The 26493-nt window shown below is 43.5% G+C and overlaps 1 protein-coding gene across 14 annotated transcripts in view; it reads right to left on the bottom strand.

Moving 5' to 3' along the window:
* Erc2 (ELKS/RAB6-interacting/CAST family member 2) overlaps nt 1-26493 on the bottom strand; it is a 1023973-nt gene that overhangs the window by 246936 nt on the left and 750544 nt on the right. For all 14 annotated transcript variants that reach the window (XM_045136003.1, XM_045136012.1, XM_045136010.1 and 11 more), the window contains one exon: nt 3677-3805. In XM_045136003.1, the coding sequence (XP_044991938.1) occupies nt 3677-3805 (129 nt within the window). The remainder of the gene's footprint in view (nt 1-3676; nt 3806-26493) is intronic.

Genomic DNA, 26493 nt, shown 5'->3' on the forward strand with positions numbered 1-26493 from the left:
TTCTGTCTTAGGAAATATTTCTTGCATACCTTGTAACTATTGCTAGGTTTGAAGGGCTTTTGGAATGCTCTACTTGAACATATGTGATGGCTGTAGCCATCTTGGGGGTTAAAGGCCTGTAACTATTGACTGTTCCTTTCTTAGGCAGGGGATAGACTGGCCCCAACACTGCACCAGCTTCTCTGACTACCCTCTCATATCCACCCACTCCCTCTTGAATCCCTGATGGGCTGTGTGTTAATGGCTGTCCTGGTCTCCTGAGTGTTCATCATGAATGGCTTCTTTAGTTCAGATCTACTGGGTTCTTGGCAAGATAACTCACTCTCAGGTGTTACAGGAAATAAATGGAAATGACTCTGAACTTGGGCTATGTGGGGCGCTGGAGAAAAGACCTAAGGCCTCTACCTGCTCATGTAAAACCCCTCTCGGGAACAGGATCATTCTTGCTTTAAACTGGGTACCTCTTGCTTCATCTGATACTCTGAGAACATTATTTCTCAAAGCACAGATGCTACTAGAAGAGAAAAAAAAGTACATGATCAAGTGAGCTTGGTAAATGCTGGATTAAATAAAATTGGAGTGCTTTCTTTCTCATATTTTTTTAGACTCTTTGATCTGTTAATTGTACCAGGATGCTAGAAGATAAGAGTGAAAGTATGAAGCACTTTCCCAAAATCTTGTGCCTACAGAATCTCTGCCTCATGACTTCCCTCATGGGGCCAATGTTCTAAAAGTTAGTTTAGGAATATGAGTCTAGACTTGTAATGATGTGGGTCCAGTTTCTCTCAAGGAGAAATCAAAATCACAGTCAAGGATAAAGGAACAAGGAAAGAAATGGAAAAAGAATATAATTTTGTTAAATGTCTGGTAATAAATACTTGGATTTCCAAAGGAAAAATGAGTTTCTCTGGAAACACAGCAAAATGATTCTTTTTCATAGTTTCCCATTTTTATGTGTTCTGGTCTTTTAATCAAGCTCAGAGGGCAGTGACAACATTTTGTGGCCTCTCTTCCAGAAGATGTTGCTGGTCAACCCTGAGGGCCAGGGCTTGAAGTCTCATCATAGGAAGGGAGTGAGGAATTCCTTTACGTCAGCTTAGCTAATTTGGTACTCTGGGGACATTTAAATGGAGTCCCATGTAAATCAAACCACTGTGAAGACTCATGCTGGCACGTGCTGATATGGGGCTATTATTTCCTGCTGCAAGAAGTAGTTCCAGGCCGTAGGTTTTAGTACACCTGGTGCCCCGCTCGAGTGTGGGGTTAATAATCACATGGGAAAGACTGCAGCCTTGAGTAACTGTACACTCGGCAACTGAGTTGCAAAGAATGCGTGTGTTGATGTCTAAGTCATTGGTCACTAAATCTCCATTTGCAATGCAGGGGAGGGTGTCCTTTCCTAAATCTTGAAGCCAAAGTCCAGAGGGCATCTGGCTCCAGAGGGCAAGCCGGGCCTCCCTTCGCTAAAGCTAACCTACCTTCACACAGGGTCCTTGCTTTACTCTCACAGCTAATGCAAAGGCCACAACAATAGAGCCTGACAGCTTTGGTGACGCCAACTTGAAACCACAAACTTCCCCTCCTGGTCAAAAGCATTTTTTGCTTTCACCATCAACGCCACTGTGACTTAAATTCTGAAGTCGTGATCCCCTAATTAAGTTGTGATTACCTTTGGTCTGTCTTGTTCTGATTGACATGGCCAGGAAGGAATTGAACTATACACTAAGGGACCTGCATTCTTGTCTTAGGGACTAGACAGCAAGCTTGCTGAAGGCAGGGCTCTGTCTTGCCCCCTGGTCTGTGCATGGGGGTTGGCATTCAATCTACAGTCCAGGAATTAGCTGACAGAACAAATCATTAGCAGCAGGAATCCTGCCAGGTGGCCCCATTCTGTGAGATGGGTTTCTCCCAGGAGAAGAGGTGCGGCTACCTGCCCCATGTCCAAGAGCTGCTTACAGTGTTTGCTGACTGCAGCATTGACAAAGGAGTGACAAAGGTCTCACGGACAGGTCTGAGCCAGACACTGTCCTAGGACACTGAAGTGTCCGTGAAGAGCCTGGCCCCTGCCCAACCGCTGCTGCCCTGTGCAACCCGCAGGGAAGTAAGTGCTCCGGCGGAGCAGCAAGATGGCCCAGCCTGACGTGCCGGCTGCGGAGCGCGGTAGCTTTGTAAGGAGCAGCCCCTGACACCGTTCCTCTGAGCCCGCACAGCTAGCTTGGAACTCGGGGAGAATGAAATGGAATTCCATCAAAACCACCCTTCTCAAATTCTCATGGTGCCACTGAAATGGAGACCATCCCAGCAGAACAAGTCAGAATGCATGTCTCTGGAATGAGACAGGCCATCTTGTTGTCTCGGCAATCCTTGGGTGATCTCAGGTCTTCCCCCACCCCTGGAGAGCTCTCAGCCCCTAGGTTTCTGGGGGAGAGGGAAACCCAGGGTGGTATTCTGACATTCTGAAGAGCCAAAGTGAAGTCTCAAGTCAGCCCACTAAGGGGAGAGTCCAAGGAGCAAAAGGCCAGCACACCACAGGGCAGCCCAGGACACAGCAGGGCTGCAGTGGGCAGGTGTGGGTGGGCGGTGGCAGAGGGGAAAACAGAATAAATGAACTAGAAACAAATAAGAACAAAAAAAGCCCACACCATACAGGATGATGGCATTAGTCTCTCCATTTTCCAGGTCAGAAACTCAGTAGCCATTCCAGTGCTCTGCAAACAGTGACCTGGTCTCTTTCTGCACAGGTGTCCTGGGAGGCCACTCTCTGCAGTGCTGGGGTCTCAGCGTGCCTGGCAAATACCATGTTCTCCAGTCACAGGAAGCCCTCCTCTCACACAGTAGTGCCAGCAAGCATGTCCCTGCCATGTCTAGGGTACCCACACTTACCCAGAGGGTCTAAGCCTTGCCTAAGGCCACACTGGCCTTCGAAATTCTGCTCAAATTAGTACAAAGTATGCAGTAAAGGCAGAGAAGCTGCTAAAACTGACCATATTATTCTGACAATTAGCCTTTAATTTTCTAATTTGCATAATATACACCTTCAATCATTTGAATACTAACCATTATAGTCATTGCAGTTGGTGAGTGAATATGAACAGAGCTGAAACCTGCAGACATTTTTCTGGCTTAGTCAAGTCAAGTCTTCATTTACTTTACTTAGTAGAGGGAGAAAATAGGGTCCAAAGCAAATAAACCAGACTCCTTGACTTCACTGGCTCAAAGGCCAGCAACAAGGATTTCTCTTTGGTACTTCACCCCACCATTAATTTGCATCACTAAGGGATTTTCTCAGAGAGTGCTTAGCAAGCTCAGGGTGTCTCAGGTTGCCAAGCTTATTGAAACAAAGCACTTTCTTTTAAAACTTGGAAAAAAGGCATTCCACAGTAACCAGTCATTAGATATGAGCCAGCAATAGACTACTTATCTATGAAAGAAGAAAGGAGGGAAAGGAAAAAAATACATATAACATAAACAAGAAAAGACAAAACCTTAAAGAGGAAGAGAGAAAGAAAAACATTTAGATTCCTTGAGTGGTGGAAATAAATACCCAAGCTATTAGTTTCAGTTCAAAAGAATGTATCACTTGATGCTGTTTATTATTTCTTGAGAATTATTTATTTTATCTTAAAATATCCGAAGGGTGAGAGGGGTCTTAGAGGTACGTGGCAGCGTAACTGACCTGGTCCGGAGAGGGCCTGTGGTTGGAATGCTGTGACCTCCCGGGAGACCGGTGGTGGTGGTGGTGGTGGTGGTGGCGGTGGGGATCGTCATCGTAGCTGTCCGCCATCAGCTTCATTCTGTTCTGGGTCTGTACAGAAGGAAAGCCAGGGAAGGTTCTATCAGGAGATAAAGGGCAAGTCCAGCAGACACGGGGCACAACGACAGCACCCAGAGGCCTCCCTGTCGTCTTAATCCAGTAGTTCTTTATTTCTAGTCAAATTGAAACTTAATTTAAAAAAAAAAAAAAAAAAACACCATTACCTTTGGTGAAAGAAGCTTTGTCACAATCTTGAAGTGACTGTTACATTTATACATGCTAGTCAGCATACACCTGCTACATATGTCCAAGTCCATGTGATTTAGTGGGGGAGGTAGACATATCCTACCTTGCTTTGTTCTACATTATCAAGAAATGTAGACTAAATTTATGATCACAAGGTGCCAACAGTCACATCTCACACCCAGACAGAGCAAGGAAGAGGGCTGAGTAGAGACACAGGGTGCCACAGACAATGGTCTCACAAAACAAGGCTGAGAAGTCCACTCCAAAGCTACCAAATGCAAAAACACTAATGGAGATGGTTCGCTGCGGTGGCAACTTCCTGGCAAAGGGCTGTCTATGGACACCTCAATTGACATTGCTTTTGGAGGGGAATTGAGCAAAAGCTTTCAAGCAAGACCTCTCAAGTTTACACCTTGCTGATGTTTGTCTCTGAGACAGTTAGTTACCACAGTAAAATCCCAGGACCATAAGACTATATTGCTTTATTATGTAGGGTAGGAAACAGACCAGAGATAAACTGACTTAATAGGGCCACAGTGGCATGAAAAAACGCCCAAAGACCACAAAAAAAAAGAAAGAAAGAAAAAGAAAAGAAATGAGCTACACTAGAAAAACCAAAAGGTGCGGATCTAGGGACAGGAATGCTTGCGTCCAAGTGCTGCTTCCCATACAACTCTTCGCTGGTTTCTACTCCCTTCAGGTAAACTCTGCAGAAGCCTTGATGTCCCCGCCTCTAAAATGGAACTAACCAGTCTTCTCTCATGAGGATGGCTATGAGGAACAAGCAACTGGCACAGAATGACCAGTAACCATCACGTGCCATTACTGCTATTGCCGCTGCTGTGAGACATTCTCCTTGGCGTGTTACCCTCACCTCCCCAAAGCCTCTTTATCTTAGTTAATGTCTATGTGCCTAACTTGTACCATTTTCACTAAGCCTTTCCTTTTCTTTCTTTTTTCCTTCCTTCCTTTCTTTCTTTCTTCCTTTCTTTTTTCCTTCCTTCCTTCCTTCTTATCTCTCTTTTTCTTTCCTGTTTGTTGTTGTTTTTTCATTTTGTTGTTGAGGTGGTGGTACTGGGGATTGAATCTAGAGTCTTCCATGTGCTGAACACATGTTCTACCCCAGCCCAGCTAGGAGCTTAGGCCTACATTTATTACATATATATTATTTATTTAGAGAGAGAGAATGAATTGGCATCCCAGGGCCTCTAGCCACTGCAAACAAACTCCAGACACATGGGCCACTTTATGCATCTGGCTTTATGGAATGGATCCTAGGGGAATCAAACCTGGGTCCTTTGACTTTGCTGGTAAGTGCCGTAAATGCTAAGCCATCTCTCTAGCCCACTTATGCCTGCTTTTAAGCCAGAGGTACACATGTCTTCTTAGATGATGAGGCTATCACTCTCATCTGTCTCTCCCCTAGCACAGTGCCTGCAGACAGAGACATCCAGCACACATTACTAAAGTGAGTTACTGTAAGAATGAAGGGTAGCCTGTCCTGACTCCGTCATGCTGGAAATACTGTTTGTGTCATTCTGCAGTGGGAAAGTCACTGAGAGAGAGGAGGACATAGTATGAGTTGGCATAACAGTCCCATGTGTGGTTCAAGATAACAGTAAGCCATCAGGACTCTCAGGGAGCCAGAAGTCAAGGCCTGTGGCAAGGGACCCCAAACAGTCAGAGTTTTTATTATGCAACATTAATAAGACTATAATCGGGCTGGAGAGATGGCTTAGCGGTTAAGCGCTTGCCTGTGAAGCCTAAGGACCCCGGTTCGAGGCTCGGTTCCCCAGGTCCCACGTTAGCCAGATGCACAAGGGGGCACACGTGTCTGGAATTCGTTTGCAGAGGCTGGAAGCCCTGGTGCGCCCATTCTCTCTCTCTCTCTCCCTCTGTCTTTCTCTCTGTGTCTGTCGCTCTCAAATAAATAAATAAAATTTAAAAAAAAAAACTTTAAAAAATAAAAAAAAAGACTATAATCATAAACAGCATTCTGCACCAAAAGTCATGCCTTCTCACAATATTTTTCATGTCCAGTGTGCTATTCTCAAAAGTTTCCTGGGAGGAATTATTACAACTCTAATTTGGCAGTCAGTAAAGCAAGGCATAGATTTCAGTCCCAAGAGTCACTGTCTTGACAAAGGGCATGGAGGTTTCTGGGTCTTCCTGTTTTTTTCAATCTCAAGGCCTTTTGCTTGGTTTGGTTGCTAGCAGAATAAGCAAGCAGCTGAACAGGTAGGAATAGCCTTTTCATTAATACTTTGGTTCTAAGTTTTGGAAATACCTTACATCCCACTTCTACCTGCCAAAGAATTCTTCACAATTTCTTTGCTCCATCTTTTAAAATATGTACACTATTTGGAAGGTCCCTGAGTGAATGTAAAAAAAGATGTATGTATATGTTAAAAAACAATGATAATATAGAGAAAGATCCATTTTAAAATTAAATTTAAAAAATTCCAGGCACATTTGGCAGCCTATAACATTGCCAGTTTTCATTTGTCCACTTAATGGGTCCTAAGGCCCAGTGGACAAGTTAGGCCTATGAGAAAGAACAGGGCAGCCAAGCCCCTGTGGACCCGCATCCCCTCAGACCTCCTGCCCTTGGACATGAAATTCTGTAGTTCAGCATTCACACTTAAAGTTCCACAGTTGTCACAGGAGACTGTACTTTTGAACTCATGAACTAATAAATCTGGACATGTTTCTTCCAAACAGAATTCTGAGGGTCTGAAGGGAGCTATGAGATCTGCAATGGTTGGAAGGGAAGGGACCCACCCAAGAATGAGCTATGGAGACTAAATGAACAAATAATAACTTGTGCTATTGTAAACATCGTAATGTCCCTATCCTTTGGGGAAGCTCCTGTGATTTTATGAGATGATTTTCTTACCAATGGCAACCCTAAAGCTCCCCTGCCTTTGAACTGAATCCCATAAAAGAATGCACAAGTTAAACAAGATGCTCCGTGCGGTCCTAAATGTGTCTGCCGAAATGAGGTGTCAGAGAGAGGCATGTCATGGGATAAAGACTGTAAATGAATGATGTCATCTTTCCAATTTGGTGCTGAAGTGTAAATAAACCAGGTTGTTCATGTGAATACCAGATCTTGGGGAAATGTACACAGTGCGATTGTGAGCGGAAGAAGAGGTTTCTTGTGATTAGTCTGGAACCGAGAAAGGAGAGTGTGAAACAGAGATGAAAAATGAGAGTTTGGTCTGATATTTTAGATCATTTTTATTTATCCTGCTTGTAACATATCACCTAAACTGTAATGGATTTCTTACAGGCTGGCCACTTGGTGTTCTCTGTCCCACACAACAATTCACCACTCTGGTGCCATGAATAGAAATTGAAAACGGGCCTCATCCCCACAGACACACATTCTGTTCACTGGGGTTTCTCCAGAACTTATAAGAGTTCCCAGCACACACTGGATATATTTTAAAAAATATTTTATTTTTATTTATTTATGACAGAGAGAGAGAGAGGGAGAAAGAGAAAGAATGGGTGAGCCAGGTCCTCTAGCTACTGCATACAAACTCCAGACACATGTGCATCTGGCTTATGTTGGTTCTGGAGAATTGAACCTGGGTCCTTAGTCTTCATAGACAAATAACATAACTGCTAAGCCACCACTATAGCCCACATACTGAATATTAAAAAAAAAATTATTTAATTGATGAAAAGAAAAGAAAGTGGGCCTCTATGCATTCTTTTTATTTTATTTTTTCCATTTGTATTACTCAAGCCTCATTCCTGGCCAATGTGCTGGTTTCCTAGCCCATAAGGAACAGTCTAAAAGTCACAGTAACACTCCCTAATGGCCAACAGAAGAAAAACTGATGCATTAACAACACTGGAATGAGATGCTCGTTGTTCAGATAATGGCTAGGAGGGTTAGCAGTTGGCCCAGGTGTGATGGCTTATGATCTCATAGCCACAGGATGCATGAGGGGCCCATCAAGAGGCCTGAAGCAGCAGACCTGGACAGCCCCTGACTGAAAATCCAAAAAAAGTGAGAGAGTTAAAGAAGGACTGCATAGCACTCAGGGATATGGGGACTCATTTAGTGATTTGCTGAAGCCCATTTTTATTTCCTTCACAATGCCTATCACTCCAGTGAGCTGAAACCTCCATCCCTGGCCAACTGTGTTAAACTCTGTTTTACTATGCAATGTAATGACTATTGAGACAAATCTAATGAGATTGCATTTTCTGCCTCCTCTTTTCTTCCTGGCACCGTTTTTTTCTCTAGGGCCACAGTCTTCTAACGGCTGTCCTGCTGCACCCTTGCCTCACCTGGAAATGTTGATCCATATGTTGTTCCATAGCCAGTGTGACATCCGATGTCATTCTCTGAATGCAGTTTCCTTAGAGACTCCCTCAGCACTTAAGAAAACAGTCCTCCTCAGCATGCTTATAAGTTTATTGTTATATATTTATATTTTAGTTATTTATTTACTTATTTATTTGAGAGACAAAGAGAAAGAGAGAAAGAATGGGCACACCAGGACGTCCAGCCACTGCAAATTAACTCCAGAGACATGCACTACCTTGTGCATCTGGCTTTATGTAGGTACTGGGGAATGGAACCTGGGTCCTTAGGCTTTGCAGGCAAGCACCTTCATGGCTAAGCCATCTACCCAGCCCCAGTTTCTTAACCAGATGACTGCTCTCTCTTTCTCTCTTTCTCTCTCCCTCTCTCTCTCTCTCTCTCTCTCTCTCTCTCTCTCTCTCTCTCTCTCTCTCTCTCTCTCTCTCTCGCCTCACCTCTCACCATTGTTCCTGAGCTTTTGAAGTAATTTTTATGCTTCTAACCTTCCCCTCGCTTTCTACCCCTTAAACTTGAATCACATTGCTGAGTTCTTCTGGTCATAGCTTCAATGCCATCACCTCCAGAGCTGACATAAGTGCATATCTTAAGGGGAAACATGTTCTTCCATTGCCTGCCACAGAATCCATCATCAATCCACCTCTGAACCTCTGAAATCCACACATACACACACAGTGTGCACCTCAGAGGGTAGAAAGTAACTGCATGCCTGTTGGGCTTCATCTACAAGTAGGTTGAAAAATTTCTTGAGGAAATTGCTGTGTCTGGATCACCAGAGCTGGGGAAGAGCAGCCAATGTGACATGTATGTGTATAGATGAATTAATGAGGGGGACACAGGTTACTTTGCAACAGGTGAGGGAAAAAGTACAATGAAAGTCTATGGGACCCAGTTGAGTATTTAATGCTCAATGTGATCATTCACCCTTTCTTGTTGTGCACACTTTGGCTGCTTTTGTCTTTGTGGGGAGTTATGGAGAAAGGTACTTATGTAGCGTTAAAGCTACCAAGGTGAGTTAAAGTTGTCTTTTTCAAGAGATACACTAGTCCTTGTAAAGTGAACTCCGAGCCCACCTGCCCAATTACTCTCTTCATTAAGAATAAGGGATGCCATGTGCTACCAGATTTATTTCCTCACTATTCCCTGAACCATGAAAGAGTAGGGGACTTTGGAAAGCTTTTGTTAGTGTCAAAAGTTAACCATGGAAAACTGACACTTTATTCATTAACTAAAATCCCTGAAGAGTACCATCTGTGGGAAGCGCTAGATACAGACCACATCTCTGGTGACACTTCTCAGGAGTTTGTCCAAGGAGCTCTTAAAACTCAATTGCAATCTCCTGTTGACTAGTAATAGACTCAATATCTTAGTGGCAGTATGCAGCTGTAAGAACACAATATTTAAAATGTTTATTTATCTGACAGAGAAAAAGGGAGAGAGAGGGGGGAGGGAGAGAGAGAGAGAGGGAGAAAGAATAGGTGTGCCATATCCTCCAGCCAGTGCAAAGGAACTCCAGGCACATGTGCTACCTTGTGCATCTGTTTTATGTGGGAATTGAGGAATCAAACCTGTGTCCTTAGGCTTCACAGACAAGCACCTTAATTTCTGTGCCATCTCTTCAGCCCCAAGGGTAGAATATTAAAACTGCCTTTATAAATATTTTAGCAAGGTGTCAATCAGGGATGACAATTTCATTCATCATCTGGATCTACTTAACCATGAAATCTTCATAAATAGGGTTTAAAAAAAAACCTATAAGATGTGTCGCCTTAGGAAATGGAGTTAATTCTTTTCAGAGGCAATCATAATTTTCTTCTATCAGTTTTATCTTCTTTTGCACCAGGGACATTAGAAACATTCCAAACTCTTCTACTGGTCTTTTTTCTGCATAGTAAGGGCAAAGTGAGCAGTTCCTTTCTGCAACTAAAAGATGGGCCAGCAGCTGGAGAGAGAGGAGGACAGGTTTTGCTGACACCCACTGGGCTCACTCAACAGTGAATGGCAATTTAGTAGAATCTGGGCTCCAATGATGACTTCACAGGTGAAAGATCAAACAATAGAGCTTGGAGACTATCAGAGGAGCTCCAATGGGGAACTATACACAAATTCAGCCATAAGATACAGACCAGACACAGTACAGAAAGTCATGTGAAACTCACTGAACTCCAGTGACAAGAATAATCATGTGCCATGCTAAGTGTCTGCTCAGCCAGCAGGTAACCATCAAACCTCACTTTGAGGCTGGGGAGATGACTGAGTCCATAAAGCACTTACCATGCAAGCATGAGGACCTGCATTCACTTCTCAGTACCCATGTAAAAAGAAACACACACACACAACTGGGCAGGGCCATACATGTCTATAATCCCAGCACTGGGGAGGTAGAAAAAGGAGGATTCCTAAGGTTCACAGGCTAGCCAGTCTAGATATATTGGTGAACTCCAGGTTCAGTGAGAGACCCTATCTCAAAAATAAGACAGAAAGGGCTGAGGAGATTGCTCAGTGTTTAAAGACACTTGCTTGTAAAGCTTTTCAGCCTGGGTTCCATTCCCAAGCCATCCTTATCAAGTCAGATGGGCATTCTCTTGCAGCTTCAAGAGACCTTGTCACACACATGTGTAAATAATTGAATAATTAAAAAAAATAATGTGGATGACAATTGAAAAAGACACTTGACATTGACCTTTAATCTCCACATGCATGCAAATCTACATGTGCATGTACGAATATGTATGCCCACCCCACCCCTCAGCTTGACATAGCTACTCCTAGAAGCTCTCTCTTACACACGAGAAACTCATCATCTAGTGAGTGAAGCACCAGGGCACAAATGCAGTTTCCTGATTCCCAGGTCGGACATAGCGATAGGAAGAGTAAGGTCCTAGGTGACAAAGCTGAGCTGCAGACGTCATGAGGAAGGAGTGACAATAACACCATGTGAGGAGAGAAGCAGCAAAGAAAAGAATGGTTTCAATGGACAATTAAAGGCAGGAGACTTCCCCCCCCCCCAACTTCTTACAGCTGAAAGTGGTGGGGAGCAACAAATAAAGCTTCAATGATGAGATTCGTTTGTAGCTAAGAGCTGAATGTTGACTTGAAGAAGCTGCTCTCACTATTGGTTGGAGGATCTGTTTTATTCCACAGATGAGAGATAGAAGATCCATCAATTCAACAACAAAATACAGCTGAGTGCTCTCCATGAGATGTGCCACCTCTACCCCATTCATCAGGGTCCAGATGAAACTGCAGAGGAAGCACTGATGATGAGTACTGCTCCCAATGCTAGCCTGACAACCACCTCCAGGGAAATAGCAACAAACATAGAAGTGAACTGAAACACATTGTAACAGAAATATAGAGTCTACAGAGAACTCAACACTAAAAGCAAACTGCTAACACTCCTGCCAAGGCTCAGGGATTGTTGTAAAGTGGAGGTGCAAAGATTGTAAAAGCCTCAGGTTGGGTAGATATATCCTGAGGCATGGCTCTCTCCCCAGAAAGTAAAAGAGGCTCTAATTACCCTGCAGTGAATACCAACAGCCTACTGTGCACAGGGCCCTTAGAGAAACTGAACCAGGGGAAAGGAAATATAATACTATAACCTATGTGACAATATATGAAAAGAAAAGAAAAAAGAAAGTTGGCTTGAATATGAATCCAAGCAGCAGAGGGGGCTGGAGAGGTGCCACAGCAAAATGGGCCTTCTTATTACCTCAAACAAGAAGTGTGACCCAAGATACAGAGTGTATGTGTGTGTCCATGCTATTTTCTTCATTCCTTTATCAGATGAGAGACGGGCAGAAGAAGGCATTTGAGGTAATCATTCAGACTGTGACATCTTTGGGAAGATGAGCCTAGCTCTGGGTATGTATTAACAAATCTTGGCTGGGCCCACCCCTTCTCACTTCCCCCATTTTGTTACCATACTTTTTGTAATTACCTCCCAAGGATCCTACCTACATGGAATCCTTGCATTGCCTCTAGTTGGTAGACATCTTAGCTAACCTGCCCCCATCCAATGGTTAGTGAGCTTGTGCCTTACTTTCGTATAGGACAAACATGCTTGTGGCTAGTTGGTTCCTCTGTATAGAAATGTCTTCAAATTTCTTATCACCTTCAATAGCAGGAGTACAGCCTTGTCTAGGGCAGTAGTATGCCTGTCTGGCCTAGGTAGGTTTCTGCCAAATATGCACGGTGAGTCTCAAGTGAATGGCTTTTAGAGGAGCCTTAGTTACTGCTCTACCAAACGGGCAAGTACTGCAGAAGTGCAAACATTGTATGATAAGGATTAAGAAGAAAGGGGAGCATCTTCCTGTATGGTGGCTGCTTCTGCAGAGGTTTTATCCTCTGCTTATGTCAAGGAGGTTTTATCCTCTGCTTATGTCAAGGAAGCGAGATCTCTGAGAATGAAAGGCCATGTGAATGTATATGCTTGAACATCAGTCTTTTAGAGTGATTATTATCTCAAGTGATGAGGAAATAAAGGCAGAGTGACTATGATACTTAACTCAAGAGCTAAGAGGGTTGATTACTGTGGCAATCTTCTGGGTCCACTGTATGTGCCTACTTGGACCTTGCAGACTGAGCCCTTCCAAGAGAAAATCAGGATTAGTGCTGGAGAGATGGTTTAGCAGTTAAGGTACTTGCCTACAAAACCTAAGGACCAAGGTTCAATTCCCCCGTACCCACGTACCCACGTAAGCCAGATGCACCAGGTGGTGCATGTGTCTGGAGTTTGTTTACAGTGGCTGGAGGCTCTGGAGCACCTATTCTCTGTTTTTGACTCTCTCTCTCAGATAAATAAATAATATAAAATAAAATTAAATTAAGTAATATAAAATTAAATTAAAAAAAAGAAAAACAGGATTGGTCCAAAATGAACCCTCACTCTCAGGACACTGACTCTGGTCACAGCATTTAAGAGAAGTAGCTCACTTGACTTTTTTTGTTTGTTTGTTTTGTTTTTGTTTTTCGAGGTAGGGTCTCATTCTGGTGCAAGTTGACCTGGAATTAACTATGTAGTCTCAGGGTAACCTTGAACTCATGGCAATCCTCCTACCTCTGCCTTCCAAGTGCTGGGATTAAAGGCATGCGCCACCATGCCCGGCTTAGCTCACTTGATTTTAATGTACCCTAGGAAAGAATGAAAGTCACAAGGCTTAAAGGGGTGCATGGCACTGACTAGCCACTCAGAAGCCACCTCCGTAATACACATGGCCTCTCACCGCTTGGATCTGGGCTAACACACTGGCCACCGGCACACTATCAAGGAATTTCCAATATCCCGAACACTGTTCCCAGAGGGGGAGGGTGGAGGAGGGTGGCCCTAGAAGATTCCATCACCAAGCTACTCAGCTAAGCGCAGGTCTATTTAATTAAGTAGTGGGCAGTACGTGCTATGCTTGGCTTTTAAACACTTGTAAAGTCCTCTTCACTCATTTAACTTGCTTGTCACTGACAAGATCCTCAAGCACTGTACCCGTGTGCAGAGCATGAAGAGCCTGGGTAAACAGCACATATTTTATGTGGAATCTAAACCACTTCGACTCTGAGAGTCAATAGAGGGTCTCAGAGAAACCCTGGACGCCTCACTAAACTATGGAAACTCTCTGGGCAGGGTCTGTTAGGAGCTTTTCTGGGAAGCAAGCTTCACAACCAAGTCTTGATTAAAAAATATTTATTTAATTGAGAGAAAGGAGAGAAAGAAGCAGATGGAATAGACACGCCACGACCTCTAGCCACTGCAAATGAACTCCAGACACATCTGTCACCTTGTATATCTGGCTCTATGTGGGTACCGGGGAATCAAACCTTGGTGCTTTGACTTTGCAGGCAAGTGCCAAGACAAAAATAGAGAAGAAAGGAGGGCCGGGTATGGTGGTGCATGCCTTTAGTACCAGGACTTGGGAGGCAGAGGTAGGAGGATCACTGTGAGTTCGAGGCTACACTGAGACTACAGAAGAAATTTCATTCCAGGTCAGCCTGGGTTAGAGTGAGACCCTACCTCGATAAACCAAAAAAAAAAAAAAAAGAAGAAGAAGAAAGGAGGATAATCATAGGAAGGAGAGAATGAAGGAGGCTGGGAAGATGAAAAGGCCGAAAGGAAAAGGGAAGAGAGGAAGGGAGGGGATAAAGAATGAAAGGAAAGGACAGAAAAGGACAATGATGCTCACAGGTGTTGGAATTCAGGTTAAATCTGTCCCTACAAGAGAGTTCAAGGTTGCCGTAACCTTTCATAAATATTTATCATAGCTGTGCCACCAAATCTTGTCCCCATTAGTGAACACAGATGGAACCCACCTCGGGGTGGGGTGGATCCCAGCCTAACAGGGGCAGCAGGCCACCAGGCACCCTTGAGGTTAACCAAGCAGCCGCAGCAGGGTGACAGTCTTAGGAAAAGAAAGGCCATGCAAGAGACAGAGAGTCCACAGAAAGCAGAGGCCCGGCTGGAGTTGCACGATTCCTGTGAAATGGACTAGAGTAGATGACAACACACAGGTCAGAGTGAGGGTCCATGGAAGTTACATTTTAACTTATTTGTATTTCATTTATTTATTTTAGTGAGACAGAGAGAGAGAGAGAGAGAGAATATGGATCCACCAGAGCCTCCGGCCACTGCAAACAAAATCCAGACACATGTCACCTGTGCATCTGGCTTTACATAGGTACTAGAGAATTACACCTGGGTTCTTAGGCTTTACAGAAAGCACCTTAACCACTGAGCAATTTCTCCAGCCCAGAAGGTACATTTTAGAACTCAGAAAGCACGGAGCAGGGCTTGGAGACTGACACTTGAGGCTCTGCCCTCAGGAGGAACGAACAAAGCAGCAGCTGGCTGCGCAGAGCTGACTCTTGGAGCATGAACCCTTCCCCAGGAAGGACTGTCACTCGACAGACGCACATCCTTACTTAGATGTCTGCCCAGAAATGGAAGCCAGAACCAGCTAGGTCTTCTCCCAGTTCTCAAACTGAACATAAGGGCAGATACCTAAGGCCTCACCTGCACCTCAACTCTTCACAGCAAAGTAAATAACATCATGGTGAGGAAAGAAAGGACTCTGAGCAAAGCACACACACATGGTGAGGCTTGCTGGTCCTTGATGAGCACAGCCTGAGCCCGGGACAGACCTGATGATAGAACCAGAAAAGTCTGACAGGATCAAGGGGGCCTGGCAGCTGGGAAGCAGGGACTCCGAGGGAGAGGCGGCTAGCGCCTGGACGAGGAACAAATTGCTCTCCCCACCTGGCCTGGCACTTGGGTAAGACAGTGGAAGAATTGTAAACACACTCAGTCTTCCAATCAGGCTGGAAACAAATGGGAAGAGAGATGGCAGTGAGTGTCCCAAGTACCAAGTCTCTGAGGCCTTCCCCAGGACATTCATCTTTCCCAGGAGGCTCGCTGGCTGCCATGTCCCCCCTTTCTGTTTGGATTGTGATATACTTACTGGCTTTATATGGCATGTTCTGAACCCACTGTGACCAGGACTGAGGTAGTCCTATGTTCAAGGAGAGTGTGAGTCACATATTCCACTCAGGACGGGTCTCCAGGCCCAGCCTGCCGGCCTCATGCAGTGCAGACATACAAGCATGACAGCTCAGCTCCTCACAGGCTCTTACGAGCCCACGACACTCCGAAGACAGAATCCCATCCTTGACCCCGCCCGCTTCTGCCTCCCTCACTGTGGAGCTCCACGTTTGGCAAATTAGAAATCCAATTTATAGAAAGGATGCAATTGCATTCCCCTTCATCAACTAATCATGCTCATCTTTTCCCTCACCAATTTATAATCTTTAAGTGGGTAATATCTCTTAGTTACATTTTATGAATTGTCTATGGCCCTACACTGAAGTAGCATGGGTACAAAATGTTAAGCCTAATCAAAAATAGATATTAGGGCTGGAGAGATGGCTTAGTGGTTAAGGCGCTTGCCTGCAAAGCCAAAGGACCTAGGTTCGATTTCCCAGTACCCACGTAAAGCCAGGTGTACAAGGTGGTACAGATATCTGGAGTTTTGTTTGCAGTAGCTAGAGGCCCCGACACACCCATTCTTCTTCTTGCTCTCTACCTCTTCCTCTCTCTCTCTCTCTCTCTCTCTCAAATAAATTAATAAATAAATAAAAATAGAGATTAAAGTACATGGGTGATATTTCTTCCCAGCATCAGAAAACGTGACTGGATAGCTGGGGAGAGCTCCTTGAAGAACATGGGCTAGCTGCAGGATTTCAACTATCCGCTGTACAAATGAGGACTTGGGGAAGTGAGATGAATTTTTTGGAGTTCAGGAAGAGTCCCTAAACTATATACCCTGAGTTTGTATCTGCCTTTGACCAAAGAATTTGGATGAAGCAAGACTGAGAAGGATAATTATTAAACCATCACATTTATTCAGGGAAGTATGGAACCAAGGGAAGGGACATGGAGACACCCACGTGCTCTGAGAGCCCCTGTGGGAAGTGAGCATGGGCCTGGAAGAACCGTGAAAAGGACTTAGAGAGGAAAGAGGAGAGAGTGCAGAGAGCGCTGCCCTGGGGGAGCCCGTGTAGGAGGAGGGGTCTGGTCTCCCTTCTCTTGGCCCTACTTTCTTGGCACTTGTCAGCCCTGCTGGCCGAAAGAAGGGGAGGCTTACCAGCACAGGACCCTGGGAGCTCAGGGGAGACTGAAAACCAACGCAAGGGCCTGCGCACCCAGTTAAGGATTGAGATACACTCTTACTGTGGTGGGCTTTACCTTCACACTCAGGTGAGCCTCAGAGAGCTGACTGGTCTGAGCTAGGGGCTGGGTCCCCAGAGGGGTTGAGAGAGCTGACTGGATGGCTGGATCAGAACCTGAACCTTGGTTCTGATGTAGCAGACAGGCCTGGTGTCCCCCTTGGATCCTCCTTCCTGACTGGCCCCCATGGATTCCTAATATGTTGGTGGTGGGCCACACCTAAATATCAAGACTCTGAGGTCCCCATTTCACAGACAGCAGAGCTGAGGCTCCACTCACTGAAGGCTGACAGACCCAGGAAGGCCCCAGAGTCTTCTGCTGCAGGCCCAGGCCACCTTCCCATTGATTATCATGTGAGGACAAATCTACCATGGCCCAGACTGTGATCCCACAGGCGCGCCTCAGGACTCTGCCTTTGTGGCCTATATATCATGCTCACTAATTTCCATTTGTACAGCCTGAATAGCATGGAACACTAATTGTCATAGTCTGCATGCCTACAAATAAAGAATTTTATTTTTTGTTTGAGATAAGAACCTTAGTTACCTCCAGGTACTATTTTTTAATGCTTTATTTATTCATTTATGAGAGAGAGAGAGAAAGTAGGAGAGAGAGAGAGATAATGGGGCACACCAAGGCCTCTAACCAATTCAAATGAACTCCAGAAGTATGTACCACCTTGTGCATCTGGCTTTGCATGAGTACTGGAGAATGGAACCTGGGTCCTTTGGCTTTTCCAGTAAGCATCTTAACCACTAAGCCATCTCTCCAGTCTGATATATACATATGATATAAATTGCATTTGTAGTTATGAAAAATTAAATAGTACAAAAAGTTCATAAATAGCATTCTCCTTCCTCTCCCCAATAAATAAGTAAAATACATAAGTTATTTTTTATATTTCTAGAAATATATATGCATAATCCAAGTGCAACCACACATGAACACATACACTTGTTAAGAATAAAATGCTGGGCTACAGAGATGGCATAGAGGTTAAGGCACTTGCCTACAAAATCTAATGACCTGTATTTGATTCCATAGTACCCACGTAAAGCCAGATGCAAAGTGACACATGAATCTGGAGGTCTTTTGAAATGGCTAGAGGCCCTGGCACACCCATACTCTCTCTCTCTGTGTCTCTCTCGCTCTCTGTCTCTCTCTCTGTTTGAAAATAAAATATCTTGCCAGTCCATCATTGACTCATTAGGATTGTGTCCTTAGAAGGAGAGAGAGTTTTATTTAGTCCAGAAATAACCCAAGTCCCTAGTGCACTGTCTTCCACATTGTGGGTACACGATAAATACTGGTTGATGAATGAATTACAGATACTTGAGTCATTTTGAGGATCTCATTTTTCCCATGAGCTTCCAAGGACACTTCTGTACGGAATTGGCTTGCCTGCCGACATGTGTTTGTTCTCAATGACCATGCTTCCATATCCGACAGCTGTTTCTATAACATGCTGAGCTAGGAGAGATTCAGGAGGTATCCTTGGGATAGATACAAACATCTTAACCTTGGAAGCATCACCAAATCCCTTTCTACATCCAGCCTGTGGCTTTTTCTGTACTGTGCTAACATGAACTTTTTTCAAACCCTTTAATCTGCAGAAAGAATCTGGTTGGTAAAAACTGTGCCCAGGCCTATTTCCTGATTATACTTTGATGCTCGCATCTTTTCCCCTTATTTTTTGGCCATTATTATTTTATTAGTTATGTTATACTCCATTTTTCTTTTAATTTAATTAATCTATTTATTTAAGAGAGAGGCAGAGAGAGAGAGAGAGAATGGGTATGCCAGGGCCTCCAGCTGCTGCCAGTGAACCTCAGACGCATGTGCCACCTTGTGCATCTGGCTTAATGTGGGTCCTTGGGAATCAAATCTGGGTCCTTTGGATTTGCAGGCAAACACCTTAACCACTAAGCCATCTCTCCAGTCCCCTTTCCCACTTTTCTTTTGAGTCATTTGGGAAAGTTCTTTCTTCTTTGTTGAGGAATAATATTGCACATGTTAAGGAAAACAGTGGAAACTGATTTCAGGAAAGGCAGGGCAGAAGTCAAGGCGGGCAGAGGCACGCAGGAAGAGACGATAACGCAGAGCACAGACAGGCAAGACCTGAGGCTGCCAGGAGGCCTGGTCCCGGAAACTCATCATCGTCTGCTAGGCTTGCTTGAGCAGGAGGAAGAGAGAAGTAGTAGCTGGTTTTTGTGCCAGGAAATTGATAGTCAGATCCCCTTTCTTGGTGTCACGCCCTGGGCAGGGAGTGGCTGTCAGTGAGCCTTTCGTAAGAGCTGTGGGGTTAGCAGATCAGTTCTGGACTTCATCAAAGTCTAAGGCACCCATAGGAGACTTTTGTGCGTGTACATCACGTGTGCATTGGCAAAAACGTCTAATAACATCTTCTTCCCCAGATAGGAATTCTTTTTGTAGTAGCTCTCATGGATGGCCCTCTAAGCCTTATCTATTACCACTAGCAAAGGGACTTGGCTCCTCAGGAGACAACAGATTAAACAACTTCAACCAGATGCTTCCTGTCCTGCCCTCATACTTTACTTGGAATTTTGCACATTTTTTAGGAAATGTTCCACTTTCTTCCCCTCTTTTATTTTTTTGGTGTGTGTCATGTTGAGTCTAGTCTGAACCTACACCTTCACATATGCTTTCACATGTGCTGAACACTATTTAGAAACAACTAATATACTCTCAGGTTCCACACATTTTTTTCCTTTTTTTTTTTTTTTTTTTTTTCCCAAGGTAGAGTCTCATTCTAGCCCAGGCTGACCTAGAACTTACTCTGTCTGTAGTCTCAGGCTCTCTGAAAACTCATGGTGATCCTCCTACATCTGCTTACCGAGTGCTGGGATTAAAGGTGTGCGCCACCACAACTGGCTAAGATATCTTTTCGTTTAGCATCTGTTGGGCCATGCAAAGCATGCTGCAATTGACTGAACTCATCTCTAGGCTTCCAGTTTCCTTGGTAATTATTTACACATGCACACCCACCAGAATCTTAATTCTAAGCATAAACTTAATTTTTAACTGAATATTTTGTTTACATGTATCCTAACTAAGTTTAGGTCTACAGTTCCATCCTGCTGAGACTTTTCTCCATTCTGATTATGTCTGCTGTTGTTTCACTAGCCTCTTCAGGTCCAGGGTACCTCACTTTCAAAAACGGTTTTCAAAGGCTGAATATAATTAGTTTCAAGTGCATGGTGGAAAGCCAAAGCCCAGAAGCTTTGACAGGCTCTCTGTACAGGTGACAAGATTTTCATAAGTAATCTGCCTAAGGTATAGTTTTCAGTCAACTATAAATTCATCCTTTGAGCCCTAATTTCTCTAGTTAAGAACAAAAAAGAGAAAAGAAATGAGACACGAGTCTGTGATGCCAAATATTAAATGCCTAATTAAAACCCTGGTACCCTGTACATATACTATCTCATTGACATACCTGTCTATTAACCTCAAGAGAAAACAAAGCAAATTTAGGATTTGTAATCTTTGGGCACAAATAAATGTTAGCAATTGTTGATTTTATTCTATGTTTCACAAACCATCAATTTTGTAATTCATTTTGGAACATGGGCAAGTTTCAATATTGAAACCACAGGACTAAAAAAAAAAAAATGACATTGCCCTTTAATACTTTATAGGTAGAATTCTGGAAAAAGGTAACTTCTGGAAAACTCAAGAAAATGGGAAGTCAGCTTCCCTACCTTTTGAGTACTTTTATCCAGTATTGACAAGGTTCTGAAGTGACAAAAACTTTCTTAAAGGCAATTTGCCACCCTGTATCAAAATTCCAGATATGAGACTGGAAAGAGGACTCATTAGTTAAGGTGTTTGAGTGTGAAGCCTAATTCCCCAGTACACACACGATCCAGATTCACAAGATGGCATTTGTGTCTGGAGTTTGTTTGCAGTGGCTGAAGGCCCTGGTGTGCCAATTCTGTCCCTCTCTCTCTGCACCCCTCTCTCCAATAAATAAATAATTTTTTTTTAACTTTCAAAATATGCACACTAAAGGGTCCAACAATCTCTTCATACAAAGAAAGATGCACAGGTATTCAGGGGTGAGTAAAGGGGGCATCAATGAGATACTAATCACAATTGCAATTAAAGAGAAATAGCAAAATGTTACTGGATTAGGATTTGGCTTAACATTTTTCAGTATCCATTCTTACTATAGTGGAATGAGTACTCCTAAGCTCTCCAACAGTGGTGTATTTACCAGAAGGAATGTATGTCAGGGCATATAGTTTAATGGAAAGAAAATCAGATTATAAGATAACATATTCATATCTAATAATATATAATATATAAACATCTCTATATAAAAATATATGTGGGTTTGGGGGGTGTATATGAGAAAGATGAGAACAAAACACCAATGATGTTGCTGGGTGCTTGGATTTCAAGGCATTTACGTTTCCTCTTTTATTCCTTTGTATGTTACTTTAATCTTTAATCTATGTCAGGAAACCACAGGCAAAGCAACAGAAATGATTTCCCTGTGTTATACCAAAAATACTGAGATAGAAATTGTTTCTGTATATGAGGAAATCCCTTTAGCTCTGGAGACAGAGAGGGAAGATTGAGGAGCTTAACTGTGTGGCACTCGGACTCCCGTTGGCTTCTCCTCCAGTGAACCCAGACAACCCAGGATTAAATGGAGCCCCCTGTAACTGGTCACAGCCATCCTCCTTTCTACCTTAATATTTTCAAATTCCAGCATTGTCCATGTCCATCTCCTTCTAGTTGAGCAAAACACAGTGACTTCCTCCAGGAGAGCTCCCGGTCAGAAATCTGGCCTCTTTCAAATTCTGAAGAATGCATAATTCACAACTACAAGGAGGGGAGGCATGGCTAGAGCTATGCACACACAGCTGGATGGAAAGGGAAAAGTTCCCAACTCCTTGTCAGGCTCTGAACCAAGATATGAGTGCCAAATTCAAATCCTCCCTCAAGAGCCCAGGGGACCTTGGCTGGATCGAAGAGCCCCTGTCCATCTGAATTGAGCAGCATGGGCCAGATTGGGAGTATCTCTTTGCTGGGTCTTTTCAAGTTGAGAGCTAAGAGCACAGCTCCAACTTCAGGAAATGTCCTGTAATAATGTAGCATCACAGTAACGTATAGGCTAAAGTCATGCAAAAACTATGCGTCTCATTCCCACACACTAAACTTGGTAATTATATAGGAGCTTGGACATTAAGGACCCAGACATAAAGGGGCGAGTTAAAAAAGCATAATTACAGCTCAGAAGTAGCCTGGGCCTGAGGACATTGCACTACACAACAACAACAAAGAAAGAGCATCGAAAATCAAGTGGTACGTTGGTTTTTCTTTCCCGTCTTCTCCATCATTTTTGGAAAAGGCCCATTAAAGAATAATGCACCATAAGGATTATTGAGGAACAGACATGAGTTAGAAATTGGTAACAACCTAGGTCTTTAGTTCTGGAATTTTAAATTTAAGGTACCATGGAGCTCCCTGCCTCTGAAGCTTTATGGAACACTTTATTTGAAATGTGTGCTTCAGAGAAAAACCTTCAAATGTCAATGCCTTATACGGCCTACAGTTGAAGAATGCTGATGTCTTTCACGACATACTATTGAAGAAGGTTATTATTTTATTCTTGGTTGTGGGGGAATGCATTAATGAGAGACCCAGACCATGATCCACCTAACTTCTAAAGTTAGATAATGCCCTGGGAGGCACCCAAGATTCAGAAAACCCAAAGTGAGCTGTCACCAGAAAAACTGACCCTGAAATCTCATCTCGGGAGACATTTTCTTGTTAATCAAAAATTCTGGTTCCAAGTTTGCTTCATGTTGACTGTTTTCATATCTCACTCTCTTTTTTTTTCAAGAAAGGCATATTTATTTGTTTATACTTATTTTTGAGAGATAAAGAACACAAATGCTTCACTGCAAACAAACTCCAGACACATGCACCACCATGTGCATCTGGCTTACATGGGTTCTGGTGAATTGAATCTGGGTCTGGGTTTTCTGGCTAATGCCTTAACTGCTAAGCTATCTCTCCAGCCCTCATATTTCACTCTTGCTTAGGAAAGCTCAGTGATTCCCTGTTGGCTTACGGTGCTAGCCAGAAATGGCTGAGTGACTGGGCAAGGCCAACCTCCCCCTTCTTCTCTTGATAGTCCTCCTCCTCACAGCAATTTCAACACAAACTATCCCAAAGATGGTCTGTCCCTAATTCCAGGCACACAGATTCATCTCTATCCTGGGGCTTCCTTGGCCAGGAGTAATCTCTCTCTAAAAACCAGACACTTCATTTCTATCAGAGATGGGCTCAAAATGTACTACATTAATAAAAACTTCCCTGTCTAGAAGTGGAGTTAGGAAAACTAGAAGTGGGGTCAAAAGACTTAGAACAAATGGTTACAGTCACCAGCCTTGTAGCTGCTATCAAGTGATGGAACCTCTCCAGCAAGGAATGTCGGCCATGACAGGAAGCTCTCTGGGTTCTTTTGCTCAGTTTGTGGACATGTTTATCACCTGGAAAGCACCAGAAATGAGGCTCCAGCCCTGTCTGTGCTCAACAGACTCTGATGACCAAGTGTCTTCTTTGCCTCACCATCACATGCCCCACATATGTGCCCACAGGCATATCTCCACTGGCACTCTCATAGTCCTGTGCTGGGCCCTGGTTATACATTTTCTGGTCAAAGTTACAGTGAAAAACTACCTGAAATTTTGCCATTACAGTACATTTGTAGTATCTAACTTTGACACGTTATCTATGAGTGTGCAGGTATATGGTATCACTTTGGTAGTTACTAAATCATTTCATTAGACTGATGCTCCCCAAATGCTGTCCTGCCATCCAGATTCATGTGTGTTCTGGTGTCCCTTCTATGAGACCCAGTGCCTAGCTGAAGACTGGCCCTGGATTCAGCATTTGGTGAAGTGGTCAGTACTCCCAAGCAATGACAGACAGGAGCTGATTTTAAGGAACTTCTGTGACTGGTAATATAGTCTAAGCATAGAGACTCATATGCATAGCTAGAGATGCAAAAGTGGCAATGAAAAACAGTCATTTGTGTCATTTTTTCTAATTCTTCCCTTTTATCTCCTACTGTCATTTAACTACTCTTTTTTAAAAATCTATTTTCTTTGTTTTCAAGGAGGGAGGGGGGGAGAGAGAGAAACAGAGAGAGAATGAGAACAGGTACCCCAGAACCTCAGCCACTGCAAATGAACTCCAGATGCATGCGCTGCTCTGTTTATCTGGCTTTATGTGGGTACTAGGGAAGTGAACCAGGGTCATTAGGGTTTGTAGGCAAGTTCCTTAACCACACAGCCATCCCTCCAAACCTTTGACTACTCTTTAGTGTAAGTCTAAGTGGCACCACCATTAAGTCTTTTGTAAGTCTAAGTATAAATCCAGTATCATTAACAATGGTGTTCACTATCCCTTCCCTGTGTGCCTCCCTCTGCCCTTAACACTTTCATGTTTCCTCATCAGGAAGTTCTCTTATCCATGAAGCCCTTGGTGTTGGGTCTGAAAAATGGCATGACCATCTATGATGACTCTGTGCCTGAATAAGTTTATGTTGGCTTCTGTTTGGCTAATTTTAGAGTTATTGTTTTCTATTTGTTTTGCATCTTACCAGTGTGAAGATCCAAGAAGCATGCTAACTAAGTTGTCAGGAGCTCATGGCATTCAACTGAGGAGGAAACTTCTGCTTCCTCAGAACATCTTGGCCCCTATGGACTTGACTAAGAAGAAAACATAATACTAAACTAATGAGATCCCAGACTCTTACCTCAGAGAGTTCAAGGTAAGGCTCATAACCCACAAATCAATCCACAGGTTGTACAGACAAGAGAAGAGATGTTGTGCTGTTTCTTTGTTCCCTATATAGATTCCAGAGTTGCAAGGAACCTTCCAAAAGTAATTTGGCTCTATGTGCAGTGTGTGGAGACTAACATTTCTCAATAGAACTTCGTATAGAAACAGGGTAATTTGGGGTTCTACTCTTTGCAGAGGCCAAAGTTCAGGTGTGGCTAAGAGGCCCACAACTGGTTTTCTCATGTGGCCACTCTGCTGAAAAGTACCCAAGGGATAAAAGATTCCTGTCTGATCCTCACAGGGAACTTAAGGATTTGCTCAAGAGGGTTCCTACTCATAAAAGTCTACAAAACAGATCTGCTAGAGCCAACCTATAATTATAAATACAACAACCCCAGTTAAATAATTTTGTACCCACAATACCAAGTGATTCAGTAACTCCCTAAACCCAGCCAGAAACTTCAAATTCGACATTTGAGTGCATTAAAAGTGACTCCTGAGCATGCATGCCTGACTGCCAACCTATATGAGAAGCAGATCAAAGAACAGGAGCCAGAATAATTGCTTCCGTCCCAAACAGTTTTAAGCACTCAGTGGTCATTTTCAACATGAAACTTTCTGGTGACAAAAGAGGAGAACCCATTTTCAAGTATATTTTCTGGATTACGTACCAGAAGCGGAAGTAAGATGGCAGGATGTGCCTGAGGTAAGGTGTAAGTCGGTGCCCTGACTCAGGAATGTGCATGGTCTGGCTTGTAGTCAGCACCTAGCTCCTTCCTTTTTTAGGAGCCAGTGGGATGCTACTGGCACCTCATAGACTTCCTTCAAGCCCACTGGAGCTCTTAAACTGAGCATCACACAGCATGCTCAAATTTTCCTCAGTGAGAAATCTTAGTGTTAAACTTCCTCCATTCTTTTGGTCTTGGTCAGAACATTAATATTTGTCGAGCAACATGTTTTTTAAGTGGGAAGACATTTAAAAAAAAAACCCAAATATTCTGGTTTGTTTCAAAGAGTATGTTCTCAGCAAAAGCTTGAGACTTTCTTCCTGTGGGGGTGAGCCACAGTTGGCCAGCTAACAATAAAAAATTATGTCCCATTCTAAAAGAAACAAAAGAAAAATTACAGTAAAGTTGTGTATTTCCTTTCCTGTCCCCAAAGAGAATCTGAACAACTGATTCAATATGCCAAATTAATCCATGAGAATTTATCCATATCTAATAGGGATTAGTGAATGTTAAAACACTGAACATGGCTTCGACATAATTTATATTTCAACTTCTATGACTCTGGGTTTAGCGTTGTCTCATCCCGGCCCTGACATAGAAGGATATGTAGAGTGGCTTTGCTGTGTCCTCTGAGAATCCTTATCATGTATATGAAGAACTGTAGGCTCTTCACATGATGGGGAAAAATCATTCTTTATATAGCAACACTACCCATAGAACCAGGACCTGGTAAATGATTTTAAAGAGCTAACTGCCAAAGGGAGATACAGGTCCCATTGTGAGTTCAAGTAAACAGTTTTGCAAGCAGAAAGCTTCATGATGGAACCTACCTTGTCTCTGGTGTCCCAAGCTAGGTGTCCACCTGCAGCTTGGACAACTCTGGAAGCAGCCCTAA

Source organism: Jaculus jaculus, chromosome 16 (genome assembly GCF_020740685.1).
Source record: "Jaculus jaculus isolate mJacJac1 chromosome 16, mJacJac1.mat.Y.cur, whole genome shotgun sequence".
NCBI lineage: Eukaryota > Metazoa > Chordata > Mammalia > Rodentia > Dipodidae > Jaculus > Jaculus jaculus.